This window comes from Natator depressus, chromosome 1 (assembly GCF_965152275.1).
Source record: "Natator depressus isolate rNatDep1 chromosome 1, rNatDep2.hap1, whole genome shotgun sequence".
Lineage (NCBI taxonomy): Eukaryota > Metazoa > Chordata > Testudines > Cheloniidae > Natator > Natator depressus.
This window is the reverse complement of record NC_134234.1, coordinates 46,272,256-46,298,979: the sequence shown is the minus strand read 5'-3', so window position 1 is coordinate 46,298,979 and position 26,724 is coordinate 46,272,256. Positions and strand designations below refer to the sequence as shown.

The 26,724-nt window shown below is 40.1% G+C and overlaps 1 protein-coding gene across 1 annotated transcript in view; it reads right to left on the bottom strand.

Moving 5' to 3' along the window:
- MTUS2 (microtubule associated scaffold protein 2) overlaps nt 1–26,724 on the bottom strand; it is a 470,923-nt gene that overhangs the window by 268,237 nt on the left and 175,962 nt on the right. Inside the window, exons 3-4 of the mRNA XM_074959063.1 lie at nt 22,707–22,947; nt 2,845–3,051 (exon numbers count right to left, since the gene is read on the bottom strand). Coding sequence (XP_074815164.1) covers nt 2,845–3,051; nt 22,707–22,947 — 448 coding nt within the window. The remainder of the gene's footprint in view (nt 1–2,844; nt 3,052–22,706; nt 22,948–26,724) is intronic.

Genomic DNA, 26,724 nt, shown 5'->3' with positions numbered 1-26,724 from the left:
ATGTCCCCCCACTCTGCAATTACAGATATCTGCTTGCAGAAGCAATATTTTACCATTTGCTTGTGTTTGTTTGTTTCACTATGACACAGATCAGATCCACAACTATATGCCCCTCAATTTACTGTATATTTGGACTGCCAAGGTGGTTTCAATAATATTCTGTTTTCCTGATACACAGTGGTGCTGCTTGAATAGGAAATCATGTTATCTTTAAAGATTTATAAAGATTCATCATTTAGCACTCTGCACCCCACTGAGGCAGGATATAAATATTCAAAATTTACCCTGCCCCCTGCTCAGCAAATGAATCTGATTTAGTTACATCTTATGATCCAATTTAGAAGTTATAGAATCAGCGATTTATATTAAATAAAACCACTCTTCCAATAGACAGCAAGGGAAAATAAATCATTTATCCTGTTAAGATTTGTTAGATAGTTTCCTCCCCACCCCTTCTATTTTGTTCCATGCGATAGATGCTCAGGTACCTCGGTGACCTTGGTGGAATACAAACCTCACTGGAACAGAATAAACATTAGTCTAATTCGAGTACACTGGGTGTGATACCATTGGTTCAACTTTCCTTGATCTACAGAGTATATTCAGGAGGAGTTGGGAGTTTCAGTTTGATAATATTTCTATTACAGTTAATTATTCAACAGTAAGAAAATAAAATGCAATATCTCCTATTATTTAGAAATAAATCCATCTGACCAAGTTTAAGGGACAGGGAGAGAAGGGTTAATTATCCATATTGGGTTGAAGACAAAATAAAAATAGGATTTGCTTCTAGTCCAGAAATCTCCTGGTTACTATACATCTCATGTACAGACACAGCACTTGGAAGATGTTTACGGCAATACAAAACTCACCTCTCTGTCCTTCAAGAAAAGGATTTTTCCATGTATTCAGATGAGGAGAAGACTGTTCTTTACACTTCTTAAATGCAAAAAGTGATCTGGTGGTCTGATTGTGGGCAACAGCATGGCCCTGGCAGACACAGGAGCTGATAAGGTTCTATTTTTGGTCCTGCTCATGAGTCACAAACTCAGTATGTGATAGGTAACCACCAATAGTTACAGACGGGTCCAGCCAAAACCCCAATTCCAAACACACAAACTTCGGAGTTGTTCAGAAATCCTAACATGAATCTAAGTTTCACTTGTACAAATGGTTACAATCTTTAATCAAGTGGCCTGAATCAAAACCTCTGATCCAAACATCTCCACAAAAACTATGGTGTTGGAAACTTGGATCCAGATATTGTGGACTGGGTCCATCACTACATACAAACTAAACTACCTCTGTATTTCAAACTCACCAAAACTTGGACTCAGCTGCCTGGCTTTCATATGACTATATACTTCTTCCAAAGTTTATGAAGTTTTGTAATCCTTGGAATACACACAAAGCTAGATTCTGATCACATTTTCATCAGTGTAAATCCAGAGTAACTGCACTGAAATCAACAGACTCCGGATTTTGGAGTTGAGAATCTTACTCAGAGAATTTACTAAAATTAAAATATTCTAATAGAAGAGGTTGGAATTATAGGTATCAACAATGTCTACTAAGGTTGTATTACATCTGTATACACACAGTTTCTAGCCAAAATACGGTAGCTTGGATTAAACAAGTGCTGACATGAGTTTTTTTGCCCCCCTACAAAGGCCTTAGTACCTGATAAAAGACAAATTTTATGAACACACAAAATTGGGGGGCGGGAGGGGACAAAAAAACTTCAGAACAAAAGAACATTCATTATGAGACAGGTAAGAATAAAGAAGAGTCCAACAGTGTAATAAGGATTCTAACATACGTTTAGCTTTCAAAACCATTGTGTGTGTCAGAACTCATTAGATGCATTAATCGCCTGCATTTCAATGACCCCATATAAAAAAGTGCAAAGAAGAAGAAATCCTGAGGATTTTTTGTGTATTTTAGTTTTTATTTAATGTAGTTTATTTAAAAATTACGGTAATATAAAATCTAAAAGATTTAGGACCCAACAGCATCCTAAAGCCGCTGGAATTTTATGCAATCTGGCACATTCAATTTGAACCACTTCAAGACTGATAACAGTTGCTTTGAAATTGACATGGTTCAGGCTAAAACCAGTCTTCAAAGAAAAACTGGCATTAAAAATCCTCAATCTCCGTTTATGTTCTGAGCCCATGGTATGTGTGTATTTCACAAGGAGTGCACACTCCAGCTTGCATTATTTAGTACTTAATAAAATTAACATTAGCTACAGAAAATAGGATTGGAAATGACATTTCAGCCAAGAGATCTTTCCAAGACTGGAGAAGAGACCACAGCTAAGAAACCAATTCTGATCCTATTTTGTACCCCTCGCATTATTTGATTAACTTTCTAAACCTAGGTTAGCACACAACACATTAAGAGATGTGCAGAAAAATAGTAAATGAGAAAGAATATACTATTCAGTTCACATAATTTCCCCCCTAAAATGCCTGTTGTCCATGATTGCAATGTGCTGACCAAATACATCTATTGTATTTATTTACTAAAGAAGGAAAATTCTCCAAATAAAAATAGAGTACAAAAATGAATTAAATGCATCCTTTAAAGCAATTTCCTCTTCAACAGGGAGAGCAATCCCCCCTATGCAATTTATCTCTAGTAATTATTCATCCATCATTATTTATTAAACATTTTCAAATGGGAAAAATCAGAATTCTAAACCCCCAACCTTATGGAACAGAAGAGACTGTTAAGTTGTCACAAGGATTAAACTAACCCTTCCACCCAGGCTCCCTTTTGAGCATATTTGGGATACATCTTTTTAATATTAAAATACAGAACATTTTTTCTCTGACTTACGGTTGGTTGTTCTGCTTTGATCACTCTGAACGCTGTCATTTGACTGGTTGCTTGAGACAGAGGATACACTCGAGCTCCTGACAAAACCAAATGCTGCCAACTTAGCTGCTGGCAAGCGTGAATAGCCAGGAGGACGAAGTCCAGATTGACATGGCTTGGGGAGATTGGATTTTGCAGCATTTGGGCACGGGCCTTTTTTTAGATCAACTGAAAGAAGAAACAATTTGGTATTAAAACTAGGAAACCAGGACACGTCGCAGAGTACTTAAAATAAATCAATAAATTAATGTAATATGAAAATGAACATGAGTATTAAAAGCTGCCTAAACTGCATGGGTATCTTGGCCTTTTCTCAGCCAAATATACATTTAAAACAATTATAGTTCACAATGGATTGCAAAAGGTGAAATACATTGAGAATCGGAATGTATGAAGTCAAAAATCCATCCAACTAATGGACTAACAAGCAAATAAAATCTTTTATAAATGAGTTATTGTATTACTTTCCACCGTTAAATCCTATTTTAGTTCTGCAAGCTAAAAAAATTTATATATATATATATATATATATATATATATATATATATATGAATGATTTTGGAAGCTACATGGTAGAACAATTGTTTCAAAAATGGCAGCATAAAGCTGTATTCCCACAAAGAAAAGGATTCTGTAAAAACCAGATAAAGTTGCTAAATGAAATCACCCACCCACTTAAACTCTTAAAAGAAAGGAAATGTCCACATCAGATTCCAAGACCAGAAAGGATCATTGTGATAATTTATTCTGACCTCCTATAACACTGGCCAGAGACGGTTCCAAAATAATTATCTTTCAGAAAAATATCAAATCCTGAATTAAAAATGGCCAGTGATGGAGAATTCACCACAACCCTTAGGAAGTTGTTCCAATGGTTAATTACATTAATTGGTAAAAAGTTATGCCTTATTTCCAGTCTGAATTTGTCTAGGTTCAACTTCCAGCCATTGGATCGTGTTATATCTTTCTTTCTTAGATTGAAGGGCCCCTTATTAAGTATTTATTCCCATGTAGGTACTTATAGACTGTAATCAACTGACCCCTTAACCTTCTCTTTGTCAAGCTAACTAGATTGAGCTCTTTCAGTCTATCACTATAAGGCAAGTGCTCTAGTCCTTTAATCATTCTCATGGCTCCTCTCTGAACATCTCCAATATATCAACAACCTTCTTTAACTGTAGACACCAGAACTGGACACAGGATTCCAGCAGCGGTTGTACCAGTGACAAATACAGCAGTAAAATAACTTCTCTACTACTCAAGAGTCCCCTGTTTATGCATCCAAGGATTGAATTAGCCCTTTTGGCCACAACATCACACTGGGAGCTCATGTTCAGCTGATTATTCACCATGACGGCCAAAGCTTTTTCAGAGTTGCTGCTTCCCCCACCCTGTAAGTATGGCCTACATTCTTTGTTCCTACCATTGTGTAAGTGTGACCTACACTTAAGGTATGCTTAGTTAGTACACCTTCACCCCTAATATCCCACATTCACCACTTCTACTGTCAGACTCCTCCCTGCTACAGAAGTTCAACCTAAGCAGATGATGTTTGGCTAAGTTATAAACTACTGAAAACTAGAGTTTAAAATGGAAAATATTAGGCAACCTCAGCAATAGAAATTGCCACCAGATCTACCTATAGTACCTATGATAGCCGTTAACTGACCATTCTTCTCCACTCTACCTCTGACCTTATTGTTAACTGCTATGGCTCAGCCAGACTTTTCTAGACAACTCAGGAATATCATTTCATAACTTTCCCAAATTATCTTCAACTAGGGATATATGATCCTCCAAAGGTTTGGAGTTTGAGTTTTGTTTGAAAAGCACAAAAGGTCTGGGTGCTTAGCCCAATTAGATCTAAACTATGCAAGCCCCTTTAGTACACAAAATTTGGTTAGAAGGCTTGCAAGAACAGGTTTTCTTCTGAGTTTTCTGCTATTTCTTTCCTCCAGTTAGGCTACAAATACTGCGGTTCTCTCCTGATATTTTGGCACTTCTGGGTTTCCATCCCTGTTGGAATCCAGGTGTGCAAAGGCATACAAAAGTGACAAAGAAGAAAAATAAATAAAAACCAAAATTTTCCAAAACTTTCTGAAAAATTGGGTTCTAGAAATGTGGAAAGATTCAGAGTCTGCATGGGGGTAAGAAAGTTATGATTTTTTTGAACCTATCCCTACTTTCATCTGCCCTGGAAGTTCTTCAAGAAAGTAGTGGGATGTTTAAAAGCCAGCAAGGTTATATGTTTATTCAGTCAAACTCCTCTCCCCACTTTGTGAAACCAATTTACACATTAGAATTGCAGAATATTTCAAATTAAGTGTATATTCATAATTGTATAGGGGAAATGGGAATTAACTGCATAGAAACAAATACAGCATTCGTATTATCACAATATTTAAATCCACCGTAAATTATGTAGGTCATAGCCTTATTATGCTTAATTAGGGATTACTGTTTGACAAGACTCTACGGAAAACAAAAGTAACTATCTGTCTGAACAGAAAAATAGTTTTAAATAATACTGGAATTTGACATATACTTGCGAATTTCAGCACAATAATACTAACCAGATATTTTTTAAAAGAAAACAATATATGTAACAGCAATGCAAAAAAATCCCCAATCTGTTTTTTTAAATGATTTTCCTTTAAAGTACTCGACATAAGAGTAAAAGATTATCCACTAAGCCAACAATGGGATTTACATGGTAATCCCTTATAACTGTACTTAGAAAAACATTTAATAACGTCTCAGGATTTTAGATAAGTACTAACATTTAAGAAGCCAGGTGTTTGAGTATAAAGTTTTTCACAGGCCATCAGATGACAATGGGCACACATGCACAAAAAAGATTTTTGCTTTTACACTTCTGCATTATTTTGTTAACAAGTGTATTTTACGTGAGCTCTACTTTCTCATCTTTTTGCCTCCGAATTATTACACAAAAATACAGCACAAATTCTTTCATGCATTTTCTAGTGTTTGATCTGACATGTGGCAACAACTATTACGTGACTTAAACAAAGGAAAAAAACTGGGGAAAAAACGGGGGAGGGGGGGCCCTCAGGTACTAGCTTACCTACACTGTCCCTCCATGGTGCTATGACCATGACCTGGAGGGACCACCCCTAGAAACTGAGAGGATAATTTGGTCTCTTTTGACCATTAAATCCTTTGAGCCTGATTTTCTCCTGCCTTGCGTCATGTGTAGGTGCCATTTAGACCTGTGTAAAATGAGCCTGAGACACCTCTCTAGGCTGCTGGCCTGCCTCCCCAGCCCATGAAGGACTCGCTGCCATGTCCCAAGTCTGTTTTATTCTTCAAACATAAAACTTCAGCCAAAAAAAAAATATCTAAACAACACAGTTCTTCTTCCCAGCATGGGCTACAGCTCCCCAAGGCTTTTCTCCTCGTCTCTCTCTCAGTGCTAAAAGGTGGACACACCACATCCCACCCCACCCTTCCGTTTCAGGGTCTACTGCAGGAACCCTCTCCCTCCTGCAACTTAACTGAGCCACTTACCAGCTTTTATAATTACTTGACCCCTTTCCAGATGGGGCTTATATCTGCCCAGGGCTAGCAGGCCCCAGGGCCCCGACCCTTAAAGGGCAGACTACCCTGTTACAACTACCAAACATGAATTCTTCACTCACACAACACGTGGGACTTTACACTCACTTTACATGGAAATGACTACACAAGGGACAAGGCACTGGAGACCTGGGTCTTGATATTTTCCTGTCACTGCCAACAAGGTTGGCAATGAATGCAAATCATGTTGGTTGTTTTTATTTATTCTCTTTCAATTAAGAACACTAAAAAGTGCCCAAAACACAGGCTCCATGCACCCCACCAGTTATTTAAAATTGAAATGTGTATTTGGTTTTGTAAACAGCAGCAATCCATACAAATACTAAGACCTTCATGCATTGGCCAATATTTCAAAGGCCAGGCAAAACAAATGGGCCTCTGCAGTGTGGACATTTGAGTAATGGGTTCAGGAATGCAATCACCAACTCATTTCCTGTAAGCCAATGAACAAATGATGACTGTTACAGGTAAAACATAAATAGCTTTCAAGCACACCTTTCTTGCCTTACAGTTCAAGTACTAAGGCTTGGATTCACAAAGGGATTTAGGCCTTGTGACACTACATCACAACATCTAACCTTGAGAAAATTACAGCAATTCACAAAGCATTTGTCTCCCTATACAACGAATAGGGGAAAGACAGATTCCTTAGATTGCACTCCACAAAAGTAGCCACCTAAGTTAGCCCATGGGAGATGCCAACAAGAGGGGTGTGTGCTACGTCCCATCTCTCAGAGACAGGTACCTAAATTTGGATTGCAAGTGTTTGCTTATCTCTGCTAGTGATCCACGAACAGGGGAAGACAAATGTTCCTCCACCTTAGTCACATGCAAGGCCCAATCCAGTAGTGTGCTCAGAGGCTGCCTAACTCAGAGGCTGCAAAACAGCTAGAGGAGGGCCTCCCTTTAGCCCAGTGGTTAGGGTACTCATGTGGGACATGGGAAACATCTAGTTCAAATCCCCTCTCTGCCTGATGAGGACAAGAGATTTGAACCACCTCTTGGTTGAGTACCTTAACCACTGGACTATGGGAGGTAGATCTTCCTCACTCTCTCTTACTGAAGTTTTTTCACTTTAATTAAATATTAGTTGGTCTAGTAAAGAGTGAGAATTACTCTGAAACCCAGCATTTAGAGCAGGAGGGTCAGACACTGGAAGGGACAGCATCCATACTTTGTTAGGTACCAGTATTGGTACCAAAGATGGTAGCGGGTAGAGAACAGTGCCTTGATGGAGATCTTGTAACACAGTGCCAAGAATGAGAAGCCCTGGATTCTTTTTATTCTTGGCTGGCAGCACAAAGATGTTTCCCTGATGGGAACCTCTATGGGAAAAAGTTTTCCGGCTCCAACGCACTGGTGTGCAGACACCTGAAGTGGAACGGACACATGCAAGCACTCCAAGAAGAATTAAGTTATTTTAATGAGCAGCTTTCATTTCAATTTCAATAAAAATCTGCCAAAATAAGCTAACAAAAACTGGCAAAAAATTTTCCAGCTGTCTACCTGCTTGAAGCTAATTATAGAATTAAGAATTGTTGCCTGTACATTACATGAGTCAGTTTCTGTGAGACTTCAGCTGTTTCTATCTGGGAACAAGAAAGCGTTTGCAGGTGGTCATTGGTAACGCAAGACAGACGTGCCTTAGAAGCCTCAAGGAAACTACCAAGCAATCATTTTGTAAGCATTCGTGCAGCATGTAAACTACATCTCCATAGATGCAAATAACTAAACAATAACTTTCAAGTGAGCTCTCTGTGAAATCTGAAAATGTTTCAGCTAAAACAAACAATAAGTAAAAGAAAATGGCTGTGTACATTTCGGTGTGCATAAAAGGGATCTGTAGCTCAACAACTCAAACCCTCCTTGAAATTCAGGACCCTTCAAGTTTTTGGTTTTTGTGACACATTTTCCCCCAAAGATACCATTTTCCCTCAACAGGGACTTGAAATTGGATTTTTTACATCCCAGGCCAGTAGCCAAACCTCCTCACCCAACACACACAGGCAGCTGGCCTGCACCTTAGGTCAACCTAGCTATGTCACTCAGTGGTGTGAAAAATTTACACCCCTGAAAGACATAGTTAAGCCAACCTAAGCTCTGGAATAGACAACGGTCGGTCGACAAAAATGTTCTTCCGTTGACATAGGCTTGAGTGGATGGATTTACTACAGTGATGGAAAACCCTCTTCCGTCGTCATAGTAAGTGTCTTATGTTAGAGAGGAGCAGCTTCAGTGCTGCAGCTGATTGTTTGCAGGACAGACATACTCTTACTCTCTTTTCAACACCTCCTACTGAAATGAAAGCCTCAGGTTTTGTATTTCAAAAACTGAAAATTCAACACAATTCCATTTTCATGAAAATATTCAAGGTTTTCTTTTCATTCCATTGAGGGGGAAAAACGGTCAAAAACTTGAAAGTTGTCACAAAATGGAACTGACGTTCTACAGCTAGCTCTAATGGTTACCCCCATGTTAAATATGGAGAAACTGAGGCAGAGGTGAAGTGAGCTGTCCCAGGTCACACAGCAATCAATGATGCCGCATGCATATTTTGGATGAACACAGAAGGTAATTCAATCTTCGATCTCTTCTGGAACTTCCAACAATTGTTCCAATCAAGGATTGATAATTTTCCTGCTATGGTCACCAGGAGTTTTTATCTGAGTAAAAACCTTAAAATGGATCTTAAGATGTTTTGCTGCTTGTACATGAGCAAGAGTCACTGGACTGCATGCAGTACCTTGGATTCCCAGGTGTTCTCCCACCCAAGTACTAGCCAGGCCCAGGACTGTTTGGCTTCCAAAATTAAAACAATAGTCACTGGACTGACCATCAATTAATGGCAACCAGCCAATGGTAACAAGTTTTCAAATAAACCTGGGTCGGATTTGAACCAGTGACCCAGAGTCAAAAAAGCTATGTGTCTCGCGGTCTGCTGAGCAGTGGTGTAATGGTAAAAAAAATTGAATGGGTAAACTGACCTTTCTGCTGTTCCAGGCTGGGCAGTGGCAAACATCATGTTTCCCAAATGAGAAAGGGGTAAACCCTGTTTACCCGCATTTGCCCTCAACTATGTTACTGCTCCTGAACAATCCAGTCTACAAAACCCAATTGGCCTCCTTTAGGAAATTTTCACTGCACAGAAGAACCTTGTTAATTTGCACTTAGATTACAAATCCACATTGGATTTCCATGTTTGCGATTTACTGAAGTACAGATCAGGAAGGTTCTGCTGGAGCTGCCAGTGCAGATAATATAACACTCCCCATGAGACTCCCTGACCTCAGACTGAGAACGCAATACCATCCTGAAAAAGGTAAGGCCACTTAGTTGTCTGTCGACACTGCTTTTCCTTCCTGCAGCTGCGGCTGCTCTGATACAAGATGGACTCTCCATGTAGCGGGGACTCTGCTTGGCATTTCGTCATATTCAGCAAGAGAGACAGCCACCTCTGCTTGTGTGCTCCCCCAAGGCACTGTGCCCAGCTCTAACAAGCAAGTGAAAGTGGCTGCCACTACCTTCCTGTGGTGAAGGGAATAGCTGGTCCCCAGCTCTGCCTTTGTCCTTTCAATAAGAAAACTGACAGAAGAGCAGAACGATACTGAGAGACAGGTGGATGGTCAACCAGTCTCCATTCCCAATCCTCTAAGCACTCAGCTCCCCCACACTCCCACACTTCTTGCTCTTCCTCATCATTTCGCCCTCCAGCTAGCACTAAAATCCTTCTCTCTCTCAAAAATATCAGGAATTAACATGTTAGATGAAAAGAATTACTTTGGAAGGAAGGTCAGCTGTTAACTAACATATAATCGCTATGGTTAGGAAGGGTCACATTGCCAGTGCCAACACTGCTCCTGTCTCCTCCACCTATACCTGTATCCAGACAGAGAAGCTAATCATGGATGCCCCTACCCATATCCTGGTGTGGATTTGCAGAGACTGGGCCTCTCTGCAAATCCAGGCTACGGGAGGACCGTCCACAGTGAAAGGTGTCTCCTGGTGGAATCCCTCAGGAAGCAGGTGGGATAGCTATGGGATAGAGAGCTAGAGAGGATTGCTGTCATGCCCCTGGGGAATGGGGATATGGCTCTGTCACAGGGAGGACACTGCTGGTTACTTTTGGCAGCAGGCAGTACTCCACCCCTACTCCGAACCCACCCATCACAGTGATGAAGAACTTTTTGTTTCGATTTTCACCAGAAAGTTCAGTATCAATTGTACATCTAATTTATTGAATGCCAGTAAAAATGAGGCAGGATCAGAAGCTAAAATAGGGAAAGAACAAATTAAAGATTACTTAGACAAGTTAATGTCTTCAAGTCACCAGGGCCTGATAAAATACATCCTAGAATACTCAAGGAGCTGACTGAGGAGATTCTGAGCCATTAGTGATTGTCTTCGAAAAGTCTTGGAAGACGGGAGAGATTCCAGAGGACTGAAAAAGGGTAAATATAGTGCCAATCTATAAAGAGGGAAATAAGGACAACCTGGGGAATTACAGACCAGTCAATTCAACTTCAGTACCTGGAAAGATAATGGAGCAAATAGTTAAGCAATCAGTTTGCAGACACCTAGAAGTTAATAAGGTGATAAGTCAGCATGGATTTGTCAAGAACAAATCATGTTAACCCAACCTAATAACTTTCTTTGACAGGGTAACGAGCCTTGTGGATGGGGGGGAAGTGGTAGATGTGGTATATCTTGACTTTAGTAAGATTTTTGATACTATCTCGCATGACCTTCTCATAAACAACCTAGGGAAATAAAACCTAGCTGGAGCATTATAAGGTGGGTGCATAACTGGTTAGAAAACCGTTCCCAGAGAGTAGTTATGCATGTTTCACAGTCAAGCTGGAAGGGCATAACGAGTGGGATCCTGCAGGGATCAGTTCTGGGTCTGACTTTTTTCAGTATCTTCATCAATGATTTAGATAATGGCATAGAGGGTACACTTATAAAGCTTGTGGACTATACCATGCTGGGAGGGGTTGCAAGTGCTTTGGAGGATAGGATTAAAATTCAAAATGATCTGGACAGACTGGAGAAATGGTCTGAAGTAAATAGGATGAAATTGAATAAGGATAAGTGAAAAGAACTCTACTTAGGAGGAAACAATCAGTTGCACACATACAAAATGGGAAATGGCTGCCTAGGAAGGAGTACTACAGAAAGGGATCTGAGGGTCATAGTGGATCACAAGCTAAATATGAGTTAACAGTGTAACACTGTTGCAAAAAAAGTAGGGCTGTCAAACGCTTAAAAAGATTAATCATGATTAATCGGTTGATTAAAAAAATTAATTGTGATTAATTGTGCGATTAATCATGATGTTAAACAATAGAATACCATTTATTTAAATATTTTTGGGTCTTTTTGACATTTTCAAATATATTATTTTAATTACAACACAGAATACAAAGTGTACAGTGCTCACTTTACATTTATTTTTATTACAAACATTACATTGTACATTTGTACATTTTATTACATTGTAATAAAAGAAATAGTATTTTTCAATTCACCTAATACAAGTACTATAATGCATCCTCTTTATCATGAAAGTTGAACTTACAAATGTAGAATTATGTACAAAAAATAACTGCATTCAAAAATAAAACAATGGAAAACTTTAGAGCCTACATGTCCACTCAGTCCTACTTCTTGTTCAGCCAATCGCTCAGACAAACAAGTTTGTTTACTTTTGCAGGAGATAATGCTGTAATTCTTGTTTACAGTGTCACCTGAAAGTGAGAACAGGTGTTCACATGGCGCTGTTGTAGCTGGCGTCACAAGATATTTACATGCCAGATGCACTAAAGATTCATATGTCACTTCATGCTTCAACCACCATTCCAGAAGACGTGTCCATGCTGATGACAGGTTTCGCTCAATAACATTCCAAAGCAGTGCAGACCGATGCATGTTCATTTTCATCATCTGAGTCAGATGCCACCAGCAGAAGGTTGATTTTCTTTTTTGGTGGTTTGGGTTCTGTAGTTTCCACATCGGAGTGTTGTTCCTTTAAGACTTCTGAAAACATGGTCCAGACCTCGTCCCTCTCAGATTTTTAGAAGGCACTTCAGATTCTTAAACCTTGGGTCGAGTGCTATAGCTATTTTTAGAAATCTCACATTGGTACCTTCTCTGCGTTTTGTCACATCTGCAGTGAAGGTGTTCTTAAAATGAACAACATGTACTGAGTCATCATCCAAGACTGCTATAACATGAAATATATGGCAGAATGCAGGTAAAACAGAGCATCAGACATACAATTCTCCCCCCAGTGAGTTCAGTCACAAATTTAATTAGTGCATTTTTTTTAACAAGAGTCATCAACATGGAAGCATGTTCTCTGGAATGGTGTTTGAAGCATAAAGGGACATATGAATCTTTAGCGCATCTGGCACGTAAATATCTTGCGATGCCAGCCACAACCGAGCCATGCAAACGTGTGTTCTCACTTTCAGATGACATTGTAATTAAGAAGTGAGCAGCATTATCTCCCGTAAATGTAAACAAACTTATTTCTCTTAGCGATTAGCTGAACAAGAAGTAGGACTGAGTGGACTTGTAGGCTCTAAGTTTTACATTGTTTTGTTTTTGAGTGCAGTTATGTAACAAAAAAAATCTGTATTTGTAAATTGTACTTTCACCATAGAGACTGCACTACAGTACTTGTATGAGGTGAATTGAAAAATACAATTTCTTTTGTTTATCATTTTTACAGTACAAATATTTGTAATAAAAAATAATATAAAGTGAGCACTGTACACTTGGTATTCTGTGTTGTAATTAAAATCAATATATTTGAAAATGTAGAAAAACACCCAAAATATTTAATAAATTTCAGTTGTTATTCTATTATTTAACAGTGCAATTAAAAGTGCGATTAATAACGATTAATTTTTTTAATCACGATTAATTTTTTTTTAGTTAATCGCATGAGTTAGCTGCGATTAATCGATAGCCCTAAAGAAAGTGAACATCATTCTGGGATGTATTAGCAAGAGTGTTGTAAGCAAGAAATGAGAAGTAATTCTTCTACTCTATCCTGCACTGATTAGGCATCAACTGGAGTATTGTGTCCAGTTCTGGGCATCACATTTCAGGAAAGATGTGGACAAACTGGAGAAAGTCCAGAGAAGAGAAACAAACATGATTAAAAGTCTAGAAAACATGACCTATAAGGGAAAATTTTAAAAATTGGGTTTGTTTAGTCTGGAAAAGAGAAGACTGGGTGCGGGGCGGGGAGGGTTACACATGATAGTTTTCAAAGACATAAAAGGTTGTTACAAGGAGGTGGGACTGAACTAGAAGACCTCTCAAGGTCCCTTCCAGTACTACATTTCTATGATCCTATATTCTATTCCTGGAGCCTGTTCTGGATCACAGATTTCCACACTCACTGTGTCCAGAAGCTTGTTGATATTAAGCAAAGTCTCATGAGAAACTGCCTTAGGAGTTAACTGAATGGAAATCCTCAAGAAGATGGCTAGAATGTATTTTGGAGAATGGCTATAGTCCACTTACAATTATGTCACACAATGGATAGCTCTCTCCATTTCCAACTGCCTTTACTCCCTCCCTTCTTAACTAAGAGCTGCCTCTAACTCACCTACTTTTTTCACTCTTGTCTCATTCCACGTTTCTCCTTTTTCATTATCCACTTTCACCTTCACACCTTTTCATTTCATTTACACACTGATTATGGAATTATGTTAAGTCCTCTCTTTCTGTTTCCTAACTCCCCATGGAAATGCATCCTGTCAGATTTTCTACGCTAGGGTGAGATCGAAGCGGTACATAAGCACTTAGTATTTAATAATCACTTTAGCATTTTCCTTGCACTGTACAAAAATACAGATCGATGCAATGTATTTCAATACTGTTACTGACAATGTCTGTGGCACCAGGTGTAGAATTACGTGACACAGAACAGTGGAGACACCCAGAGAATGTGGCGTGTAAAACGTTACTGCGGGTTGTTTACTTTAAACAGGCACTATTAGCTGAGAGAGGGGAGGGAGAGGAGAGCTAGGTTTCTAAGGTGGCAATAATTGTCCTTCATATAATTCTTCTGAAGAGATAGGTCATATTGAGACACTTCTAAATCTCCACAAAAACATACAAATCACCATTCCGCCCGCTGAAAAAGTAGGCAGTGCCGTTCAGAATCATTACGCCGGAGTAACTAGGAGATACAGAACAGAGCACTGTCACATATTCCTCCTTGAATTCTGAGTGTGTGATCTCTCTCTCCAAAAAACTAAGAAGCTCAACAGCTCAGATCTGCCCCCAGACCCAGGTTTATCAGATTGCAGAACAAATGAATGAAATTGAAGCCTGAATAGCATAAATACAAAATTACAGGAAGCAACTTCAAAGTGCAATTCTTATCTTCAAATCTCATTTGATATCCAGTAGCCCTGAGTGACAACATAAAAAATAAAGACGACTCGGAAGGAGAAAGCTGCAGAGACATAGTGGCACTAGTGATGTACTTTACATATGTGTGTGTGTGTGCGCGCGCATGTGTGGGAGAGAAAAATACAGTCCTGTTTCTATCTTTTGGAAGAAAAAAATACATCTCCAGTGGAAAGATGGGAACTCTTGGGAACTCTTAGCACCTAGATGGGGGTGCTGAGCACCTGTCAGGATTAGGCCCCAACTCATTAACAGAGAGAAAAGTATAAGCGCTTTGAGTATCCTTTTATTAGTAACAGATTTTGCTTTGATTCAATTTCCATTGTGTGGAGTTGGTTCAAGATTGCCACAAAATCCTAAATGGTAAACGTCATAAATTAAAAGGGGGAGAATTTAATTAACTCACACTCCACAAGGAAAAAATATTCATAAACATCAGGAAAAAGTAGCAGACATTTAATTTAATTGAAAAGATGGTCAAGGGATCACTATTTCACTTTCAAAGTCAGATAGTCTGCCAATCAAAATCAGCCACTTCACACAAACATTACCATATTTGCTCCAAAAAGTCTTCATAACAGAGGAAAGCATATTAACAACTTATACATTACAGACATAGTGTAAAGTGTTATTAAATACTTGTTCAGCACTTGATGGCTCTTGTAGAAGAGGTAAGGAAAATTTATGCAGAATAAATGAGTGTTAAGCTCTGAGAGAGAGAGAATGACACCCAACTCCCTTTGAATACATCACAACTCATTGACTTACTATACCTCCTATAGCGTTGAACACTTTTCCCCATAACAATAACACTTTCTTACTCCTTGCCTGCCCACTTTATATCCTCTTCTTAAAGTTAGTCATCCATTTAAGCGTTTCTAAAGAACAGTACCACTAAATACGAAAATGACAGTATAACACATACAGAGGTGCACCATGGACTGAATATATAACAGATACAGAATTGTAATCAACTCAATCACATTTTTAGCCTCATCATGGGATGTTTACCAGCATTATACACAGAACCATTCATTATTAGATTTCCCCTCCACAACACTGCCTTACTGGAGTGCAGTAATCCAATGAAGACTATAACTGCTTGAAACTAACAAGATCCTTAATGCATTGCTCTGTGGCTTGTCTGATAGCAGGCGTTCAGGGATTTAATGCTCAACTGCTTTAGAGACAGCACTGTCTTCATTATTGTTATTGTCTGAGAGCCGAAATACTCAGTGCCACAGCAACACCAACGCTGGTTAAACGAGTTGCTGTGCTAGGGAAGGCAGAGCGGAGAGGAATAAAATCTCCATTACAAGGCACTGGTTCTGCCCTGGCTCCTGTACTGTGGCAAGGCAGATTCATGTAGTAGTAACATCACACTGTGGAACCGGCTAGTTCCTTCCATTTCCACCACTCGAACACCTAATCCTGCAAAACTGAAATCCGTGAAAGGCTTGTCGCATTAAGGGCTCAAGATCAGCCCTCAAGTGGGTGCTCACTAACGTTTCTTGCTTGTAGTAATGGTAGCCTAGCAAGGGAAAGCACTTATGATACCACAGCTGATTATGCTTTAATCTAGCAAACCTATAAATGTGCACTTTTAAGAACAAAACATTGCCTTCATTTATATCAAGGAAAGGGCTTTGTTTTGTGTGTTTCATTTGACTATATTACGTTTATCTAAGCTATAGTTCATCCTGTTGCTCTAATACCACATACAAAACAATAAGGCAGATAAAAGGAAATAATTTAACATAACACCACAACAGCCTGTCAAATTAAGGGAAATAAGTTGACAGCAAGAGATAAAAGGTGTCAAATTCCTGGAAACATAATAGGTTTGTTCTGACCATAAAACAGTTAGATTCAAACAAAGCAAATACTGATATTACTCTATCAGATCTGTATGTCATACTCAGTTCTCTGGATGGGATGGGTTCTGCTAGATTGCTCTTTTCATTTCAAATTATAAAACAATGCTTCAAAAATTATAAACAAAATGGAATTCCACTCCTCACTTCCAGTGCAAAAGTGAGAGCTAAACGCAACCATTTACATAGACTGGGTAGAGTAAATTTTAGTGGATTCAGCATATGCGAAAGTGCCAGCTTGACAGGCTTAGACAACGAAGTTCTCTATTTTTTCACAGTACACATACAGCAACAGTGCAAGCTTCCCAATCTTGCTTCGCCAATGTGCCTTAATCCTTCTGGATCTGAGACAGTAGTTCCAGGCCCATTCCTTCCTTGTCTTCTCCACTAAAGTGATGCTGTATGATTGACTATGACCATTTGTATTATTAATGCTACCACTGTTACCTAGTCGCAACAAATCTTGTACAAAGTAAGTCATGTAAGTGTGAATGGAAATGTTATGATTTGCTAAGTATGATTATCCCGTTTATATGCATATATCATCTTTGTATCTGAAGTTAGGAATATTGGCTATGGATTGGTATCTTACATATGTGTTCTATTTCTGGGTAACATCCCCCAGCGAGAATTTATATTAGGGCCAACGAACTATGTGTTGATGGCCTACTAAGGACAGTCAGCTCACAATGGGCCTTTTAAGAAATTCATCCCACCCAGTAAGCCTTTCCTGTGGATGCCTCAGGAAGAATATGGGATCGCTGCCTCTGTGAGTCATCAGAGCATGTACGGATACTAGGGTTGCCAATTTTCTAATCCCACAAAACTGAACACTCTAGCCATGCCCCTTCCCCAGGGCCAAACCCCCACCTCACATCTCTTCCCCAGGGCCACACCCCCATCCCACCCTTTCCCCACAGCCCTGCCCTCGCTCACTACATTCCCCATCCCTCAGTGGCTCGCTCTCCCCCACCATCACTCACTCACTTTCACTGGGCTGGGGCAAGGGGTTGGGGTGCAGGAGTGGATGACAGCTCTAACTGGGGGTGCGGGTTCTGGGGTAGGGCCAGAAATGAGGGGCTCAGGGTGCAGGAGGTAGGGGGTTGGAGTGTGAGAGAGAGCAAGGGCTCTGGCTGGGGGTGCGGGCTCTTGGCGGGGGCTGTGGGGATGAGGGATTCAGGGTGTGGGGGAGGGCTATGGGTTGAGGCAGGGGGTTGGGGTGTGGGATGGGGTGAGGGCTCTGTCTGGGGGTGTGGGCTCTGGGGTGGGGCCAGGGATTAGGGGTTTGGGGTGCAGGAGGGGGCTCCAGGTTTGGGGGTGGGGAAGAGGGATTCAAGGTGTGGGTTCTGGGCTGGGGCAGGGGGTTGGGGTGCAGGGGGGTTGAGGGCTCCGTCTGGGGGTGAAGGCTCTGGGGTGGGGCCTGGGATGAGGGGTTTAGGATACAGGAGGGGGCTAAGGCAGGCTTCCTGCCTGTCCTGGCACAGCAGACTGCGCTGCACCCCTGAAGCGGCCAGCAGGTCCAGCTCTTAGGCAGAGGCACAGCAAGCGGATCTGCGCACTGCTCTCGCCCACAGGCACTGCCTCCACAGCTCCCACTGGGAGTACGGAGTACTGCCAATGGGAGTACGGAGCCGGTGCTCAGGGTGGGGGCAATGCATGGAGCCCCATGAGGCCCCTCCCACCTAGGAGTTGGACCTGCTGGCCGCTTCCAGGGCACAGAGCGAAGCCAGGACAGGTAGGGACTAGCCTGCCTTAGCCCCACAGCCCCGCCGACTGGACTTTTAATGGTCGGCGGTGCTGACCAGAGCCACCATGGTCCCTTTTCGACCGGGCGTTCTGGTCGAAATCCAGAAATTTGGACACCCTAAAAGGCATGTGATATGCTCATGTGACCCTGGAATCCATCTTGGGCTAGTAATTTTCCATGTATCTGGGCTGTAGGCTTTGTTTGGGACATTAAAATTCCATGCACATGGCAGAGGATATAAAATGGAGATGTTTCAGTGGTCCCTTTGACTTCATTTCCTGCTTCATTTCCCTGGACTGGTTTTCTAACAAGGAAACTCTAAATAAGGAATAAGGACTGAAATCTGTTTTCCTGACATTTCCAGAGAGACTTTTGCAAGCTTGCAGTTTATTCCATAACTGCTTCAAACCTGACATAAGGACTTCGCAATCACTTGTATGTATATGATCTATTAACCACTTATAACTCTCTTCTACTTTTCTTTTATAATTAAACCTTTTTTAGTTTTTAGTTACTAAACGATTGGTATCAGTGTGATTATTCGGTAAAACCTGAGTTACAGATTGACCTGGCTAAGTGGCTGATCCCTTGGATTAGAAGGACCCTAATTCTGATGAAACTGGTTTTCAGTAACCACTCATCATAAAGTCCAGTGTCTGAGTGGTGAGCCAAAGGCTGGAATCTCAAGGAGACTGTGGTTTTGACTTCTTGTTAACCAGTGTGGAGACACAGAAGTTCACTTTTGTTCTGGGTTTGGTCTAATCTAATGATACAATAAAGACCAGTTTGGGGGACCTTCTTTCTCCGCAGTGTGTCCTGAATTTGGTATTCTCAGCTGTGATTCACTGAGGCACAGTGACAACGAAGCCAGCCAGCCAAACAGGCAGTTGTGAGAACGGTACTCACTCCAAATGCTCATTTCACATGAATCGTTCAATGGCTATCAGAAATTAATGGGGTTCAGCAACTGTTCACCTGAGCTGGATCCGAAGAGATGACTGAGAGGTAAAAGCTCTGTATCAAATTACCAAATCATATGTGCCATCAAGTAAACTGAAACAATTTTTACTATATGATGGCTTGCGGTTTAGATGAAAGAAGATATTTGTTTCAGAACGGGTTCTAACAGAGAGGTGTCCACAAGACAAGAATCACTTTCACAATTATTGCGAATTGATACTTTCATTGGCAGTCTAATCATTGAAGCAAAGGGTAGAATAGGCACGAATGGTAGACTGAACCTCAGTTTGTTCTAGAGAGTGAAACATATTGCTAGAAACCTGTGCGGAAGCTTACACTGCCATTGCTTATATTATGCCTGTTCCACGGTTAAAGGACATCATTTTCCAATGCTGTCACTCTGGCATATTTCATAAGCAATATATTCCTTTTCAGAGACACGGTTCAAAAAAAAAAAAGACGGATAAAGATGGCTTAAGAAGTCAAAAAGCTGTCAAAGGGAAAAATGGGTTGTATAAGACTTAAGGATACAAACTATAAAGATGACAAGAAAAATACTAACCAATACTGCATGGGTATTAAGGACAGAAAATACTGCAAATAAAAGAGGGATTGCCCAGGAAGTAAAGGAAAACAATAGAAGATACTTGTAATAAATAAAAAGAATAGATCAATAAGGAAAGCCAGTGAATCACCAGAGAGCAGTGGAAAGAACTAAACAACACAGGAACAAGATATGGCAGAAAAATTAAACAAGTTCTTCATCTCACTGTTCATAAGGGAAATTGGAGGTGAGATGACAGAAATGGAAATAACGTGTCTGGGGCAACACAATGAAAAACTCAAGGCATTAGGCAATCATTCCAGAACAAGTTTTGTGTAATTTAAAAATCAATAAAAAACAGATGGAATGCCAAGGTCAGATGGGTTACACATCAAGATTTAGAGGGAGATGGCACAACAGATCGTAAGCAGTCCAACAAGAGTTATTTTTAATAGCACCTTTGAAATTGGTGAGATAACAATGGGCTAGAGAGATGCAAACATAATGAAATTCTTTAAGAAGGAAGCTATGGGGAGCGAAGGAATTAAATCTGGCCTTGATGGCAGACAAGATCCTAGAGATAATCAGTGATGAGATCACAAAATAACTAGAAAAATATGACTTGATAATTAATGGCCAACTGTTTCATAAGGGATAAATCTCGTCAATTAGAAACTTTAAGATGACATTACAGAAAAGAAACAGAGGCAAGGCACAGACAGATACTGCTTGGATTTCCAGATGGCGTTCCATACAGTAAGAGATGGGGTAGGTGAGGTAAAATATTTTATCAGACCAACTTTTGTGGTGGAAAGTACAAGCTTTTGAGCTCCACAGAGCTCTTCTTCCGGTCTAGAGGAGGAGGCTCAATCCAGAGTGTCTGAGCTAAACACAAGTTGGGATAGATTGTTAAGCAGAAGACATAACGTGTGGGAGCCAGTCACTTGCAATGAAGTGGGCAACTGGGCATTAGATTGTTATGCACAGATTGTTTAATTGGGCAATTAAAGGTAGCAGGCAATGTGGTGTGGTACAAACTGTTGTAATGAGCCATAAAATCAGTGTCCCTGTTAAAGTCCATGTTTTTTGGTGTCTACCTCACCTACCTTCTCTCTCTTATATTCTGGGACCAACATGGCTACAACACCACTTTAATGAAGTAAGACACAATGCATAATCTAGACAAGTCTAATACATGGAAGACAGCATGTCCTTGAATGAACAAAGAAATGGATTGGCAAAAGCAGAGACTGCAAAATGAAAAGTACAGAGTGAATAAAATCATTTTATTTATGAAGAGGGTGAATAAAAATCATTCATTTGAACCATCAGATAAGTGACTAAATATGTTAGCATGCCCATTCCCTGTGTTTTCCTCTCCCATAAACTTACATTATCTCTGAGTTTCCACCTTTTAAGGACTGTCTCATCCTTCCCTTCCTTCAAGTTCTTACATCTCCACTCAGTGTCAGTATTGTTTCTAGCTTCCTAGCCCTCCACTCTGGTCCTCCTATATTCCTGTGTCACTTACAGCTTTACTACCTTATTCTGTGATCTTGTAAATTCTCAGAAGTTATGCAGAGACGGGTTTGGCCAATATTCACAAATAGGACCACAGAGAAAAAAATCCAGGTACTGAGGCAATACAGCACCAATTTCACCAAGATGGCGATAGGAGGCATTGTGCTGCTGGAGGTACTGACTTTCTGATGAGATGCAAAACTAAGATCCAGACAACTTGTGCTTTTAACTATCGAACGGCACTCTTTTCAAGGGCAGAGGTGGTGTTAAGCACTATGTTGGGGTCATATTCCATTCTGCCTACCTAAATACCTTCGGGAGTTTTTAACTGCAGCTTTACTTCTTGTCCTGCATTTCTATGTAGTATGGTATGCTGTTAAGTGGCTACCATGTTCCACTCCAGAGAAGGCTGCATTTCAGTGGTCTGTGAACCAGATCTTATATATACACATTCTAACAATCTTTGATATCCTTCAGGATGAAAGCCATTATGGATAAATTGTGTAAGGTCTGATGATGAGGAGGAGGATTATTTCTGTCCCGCTGTGTTTGACTCTTTCCCTCACATTCTTCTATTGTTCTCTCCCTCCCCCTTCATATTAGTCTGCTTGATCTTGCGCTGTGTTCAATGTTCTGGCACAGAAGAGGTCCTTGCCAGGCCTTCAGAAGATCAGGACTGTAGTAAATTTCACTTCTCTGCCAGCATATTTTAACACTGTGACGCACATCAGAACATAACACAGTGTTATGGGGGAATGGGTGGAATGAGATAGTAAATTCTAAAAAGGACTTTTGTGATGGGGCAAAAAGTGTTCAATTAACTTCCCTGGTACAACAGCAAAGGTAACTAGCCTCCGACTATTGCAGATAAGACATTTCAGACACCTACAGGGAGGAGGAGGATCAGGTACACAAGCACTGTAATGACTGGTACTAAACTGATCCTTCCTCCTTGGCAAGAGGCCCAGTAACCTTCCTACAACCCCAGGTTCCTTAGTCAGCAGAGTCTTACCTCAGACTGGATAAAGGCATCTTGTAGAGTGATATTAGAGCTTTCTGGTATCAGGCCAAGGTATTGCTCATTTTGTCATATGCCTGTCTGAAAAAATAATTACTGATTATAGTTAAAAGAAAGGAAGTGTTTGTAGTTTACCTGAAACCTCAGGATGATAAAGGCTGGACGCATTTGTTATTTGTCCTGGTTGATGGAGGCAGCTATCTGAGGACCTTTGACTTGCAATCAAAATCCTACTTTTTGCAGAGGGCAACCTGGAAACCGCACCCAGTCCTAACTGTGGTTTAAGTATCATGGCAGATCGATAAAAACTTGGGGATACCTCATAGTGGGTATATGGCGGAGAACAGAATTCTTCTTTCATAGGCCTTTTCCCAACCTATAGAGAAACAAATGAAACAGATATCACTGCAGTGTATTCACACATCCAGGAGCTTACATTTGCTTGTAAAGACTATGACTAATTTCTCCTCTTTGTGGTTGCTGCTTTGAGATCTGCATGGGAGATTAGAAATGTGATGATTTGATCACATTGATCACTAGCCATGGAATAAAAATTTCATTCACAGCCCAGCCAAATGCAACACACCACTGACCCTTGCTCTCAGAAAAAGCCTCAAGTAGTGAAAATGAAGTGACACTATTAACACCTGAAAGGTAATTCTCCTTGACCATGGAGAATGATGTGCCAAGAAAATGAGTAAAGGGAATTTTTTTGGATGTTATTTAAAATACTCCTTACTGGAAGATAAACCAGAGCTCTATTTTTTTAAAAAAGATACTCATCTCGAGCAAAGTTTCTTGGATGAGCAAGTTGTCTTTTATTACAGGAATGTGGAGAATTTAATTTTTACACCATGATGAATGAAACAATTATAAACAAAGTTAAAAGTACTTTTAGCTAATTTCATCAGAAAAATAATCTCATTTGAGATTAATATGTTCACATTCATTGTGATGAAGGTATACAAAGAAACTTGGCCTTATTTGTTCACAGAATGACCCTGAGTCCTATGAATTTATTTGCTATTCATAAGTATTTGCCAGATAGTTTGGTATGAAACACATTACCATACGGGCTAATCACAAACTGTTCACTTTGGCTTTTGTTATTCATTATTCATGGTATGTAGTAGGTAACCTAAATCACATGGTGCTGTTTCTGCTCCCTGAAACTAAAGCTTCTTAAAAGAGGGAAACGTTTTTGACAAATGTGTGGTCCAATTCATGAACCTTTCAGGATTCATATGAACCTTTCAGGATTCATGTCCCAAATAAACGGGCTGTTGTCTGAATCCTGATGAAAGGCACAGCCCCACAAACAACAGCAGAGCAAATTCTCCACATAAAGGCCGTGAACCTGCAAAGACCTATATATGTGCTTAGCTCCACACACGCTGAGGCTCGGTCTACACTACAAACTTATGTCAGTTTAACTGAAATCCACCCCGTGAGCGATGTAGTAATACCAACCAAACTCCCAGTGTAGAGAGTGCTATGTGAATGGGAGGACTTCTCCTGTTGGCATAGCTACCAACTCTCAGGGAAGTGGAGTACCTAAGCTGATGGGAGAAGTTCTCCCGTGAGTCCCGTCAGCTTAGGTAGCGTCTTCACTAAGCGCTACAGCTGCAGCGCTTGAAGTGTAGACCTGCCCTGAGTCCACCTCTTCAGGCTGTGGCTGCTTTCCATGACTTGGGATAAAAGAAGACAGCGATGTCACATACCTACGGGTGTTCACTTCTCCACAATTTGCTAAGACACATTTACACTATTGACCCGATTAGCACTCTGGGTTGGAGTCCAACTTTTGTAGACTTTTCTTTTAAAATATAAATCATAATTCTCTGTTAAGGACCCTTTAACATTTTCCAGTGTGTCCCAGTTAGGGGTTTGGGGTTATTTTGGGGGGGTGGGGGGGGGAGGAGTGGCTTGGAAATCAGGGCTAAATTTATTTTAAAAATTAATCAAAAATAGCCTCAGGCCATCACATATGCAGAAGAATATCTACTGATTAATTAATTCTGCTGTAAATTACAATGTATTTAATATGGCAAGCCCATATCTTTTCAGCAATTATAAGCATTTAGAGGATGCACTTTAACAGTGACTATAGGAGCTTTGATCCTCGCAGATTCATAAGCATATCTTTAACATTCCAAAATACATAAGATTGACCTTAAACTATTACAGAATCAGTTTAGAATCTTTTAGGGTTTTGCATATTTTATACTGAAATTCTGATAAGACAGATACTGTAGATATTTAGGGCTTGTCCACACGTAAAACGCTGCAGCTGCGCTGCTGTAGCACTTCAGCAAAGGAACAACCTATGCCAACAGGAGGGGGTTCTTCTGTCAGCGTAATTCACCTCACTGAAGGGAGAATTCTCCTGTCGACCTAGCGCTGTCTACACCAGGGGTTAGGTCAGTTTAACTGTGTCACTCACGGGGTGTGGATTTTTCACACCCCGGAGCAATGCAGTTATACCGATCTAATTTCCTAGTGTACACCAGGCCTGAGCATTTTATCTTTGCTCTACATTTTTCACCATAAATGTAGCCTCATTTTCCATCATTAAATCTTCAGTAACATTCTTCTTTCTTTGTATTATACTTATATGACCTACTTTTCTATTTTAGAATTCAGGTTTTTATTACATATGTCTGATTCCTGATGCCTAACTTGTATGAAAAGTAAATTATCTTAATTTTTCAAAATTAATCAATGTAGTAGTTTTACTGAAGCTTTTAGGTGTGAGATTTTTTTCCTGGATAAGATTTAGTTACCTTTTCTCCTCATATCAGCATATTTCAGTCAGATTGCATTATACACTTCCTATCATTTTGTTTATAACTGGCAGTGATAGACCAACAACAAATTCCCAAACAGAAGGAACAGAGAAATTCTTTGAATACAGAGACCAAGCACTTTTAATAAGCTGAGTTAGTTTTGCCAAGGCTTCAAACTACTTGTGTTATCTTTATTGACAGTGCTCTATAGGTAAGACAGCAGGGCTGCAGACATGAAATAAGGTGACCAGATGTCCCGATTTTATAGGGACAGTCCCGATTTTGGGGTATTTTTCTTATATAGATTCCTATCACCCCCCACCCCCGTCCCAATTTTTCACACTTGCTGTCTGGTTACCCCCTAACATGAAAAGATTATCACAAATTTAAAATGAATCCTCTGATAGAATCCAGGAGGACTTGCCTGATCATTTCTCAGCAAATACAGTAAATATGTTTGTTTAAAAAAAAAAATTCCACACACAATCGCTCTATTCTGAGTGAGACAAAATTGCTGTTTGTAGATTGAGTCCGTTTTTTTGGTTTGTACTTTGGGACAAATGTAGATAGGGTGTAATCTGATTGGCTTCAGTGGAGTTGTACCTGATTATAAGGCTCGTTTTGGCCTATAGTATTCTGCATTAGCTGTTTGGGGCTTTTAAAGAATGAACTGATATATCCTGTTAAAGCTCCCAACTCCTGTAATTTTAGACTTCTGATTTCACATGCCATGGTATGCAATAAATATCTCCTACTCACTCTATGTATAAACCAGTGTGCTGAAGAAAGCCTCCATCACTTGAAAAGTCAACAGTTAAGTGCAAATTAGCAACTGAAACGTCCACAATACGGCTAATTCTAAACAGAACTGGTAGGAATGCCTACAGTTAAGATTGCCCAGCATTTTCCATTGTAAGACTTTACAATCTTTACATTTAATAAACTTTACATTCAGGACAAGCTTTTCCTTGTTGGGTGTCTGCGCTCTGGTGATTTATTTATTTATTTATTCATTCTTTTGGTTCAACCTTTTCTGAGAATGAGATAAGGGAAAATTATGGAGACAAGGTGGGTAAGGTAATATCTTTTATTGGACCTACTTCTGTTGCTGAGAGACAATAAAAGGTGGGACCGACATGGCTACAACTACACTGCATACAAGGGAAAATTATGTTATATGACCCATGTAAAATAAGATTCTTATAGCCCTTTCATTGAGAGGTTCTACTGGCCTCCATGCTTTGGAGCAAGGACTTGAAATTTGACAGGCAGCACTACCAGAACACATCCCCATGGTGTGGCACTGCAGTCACCCTGCCTTGATTTCCCTTTGTCTCCATTAGTTCTTTACACCTTCAGCAAGGTTC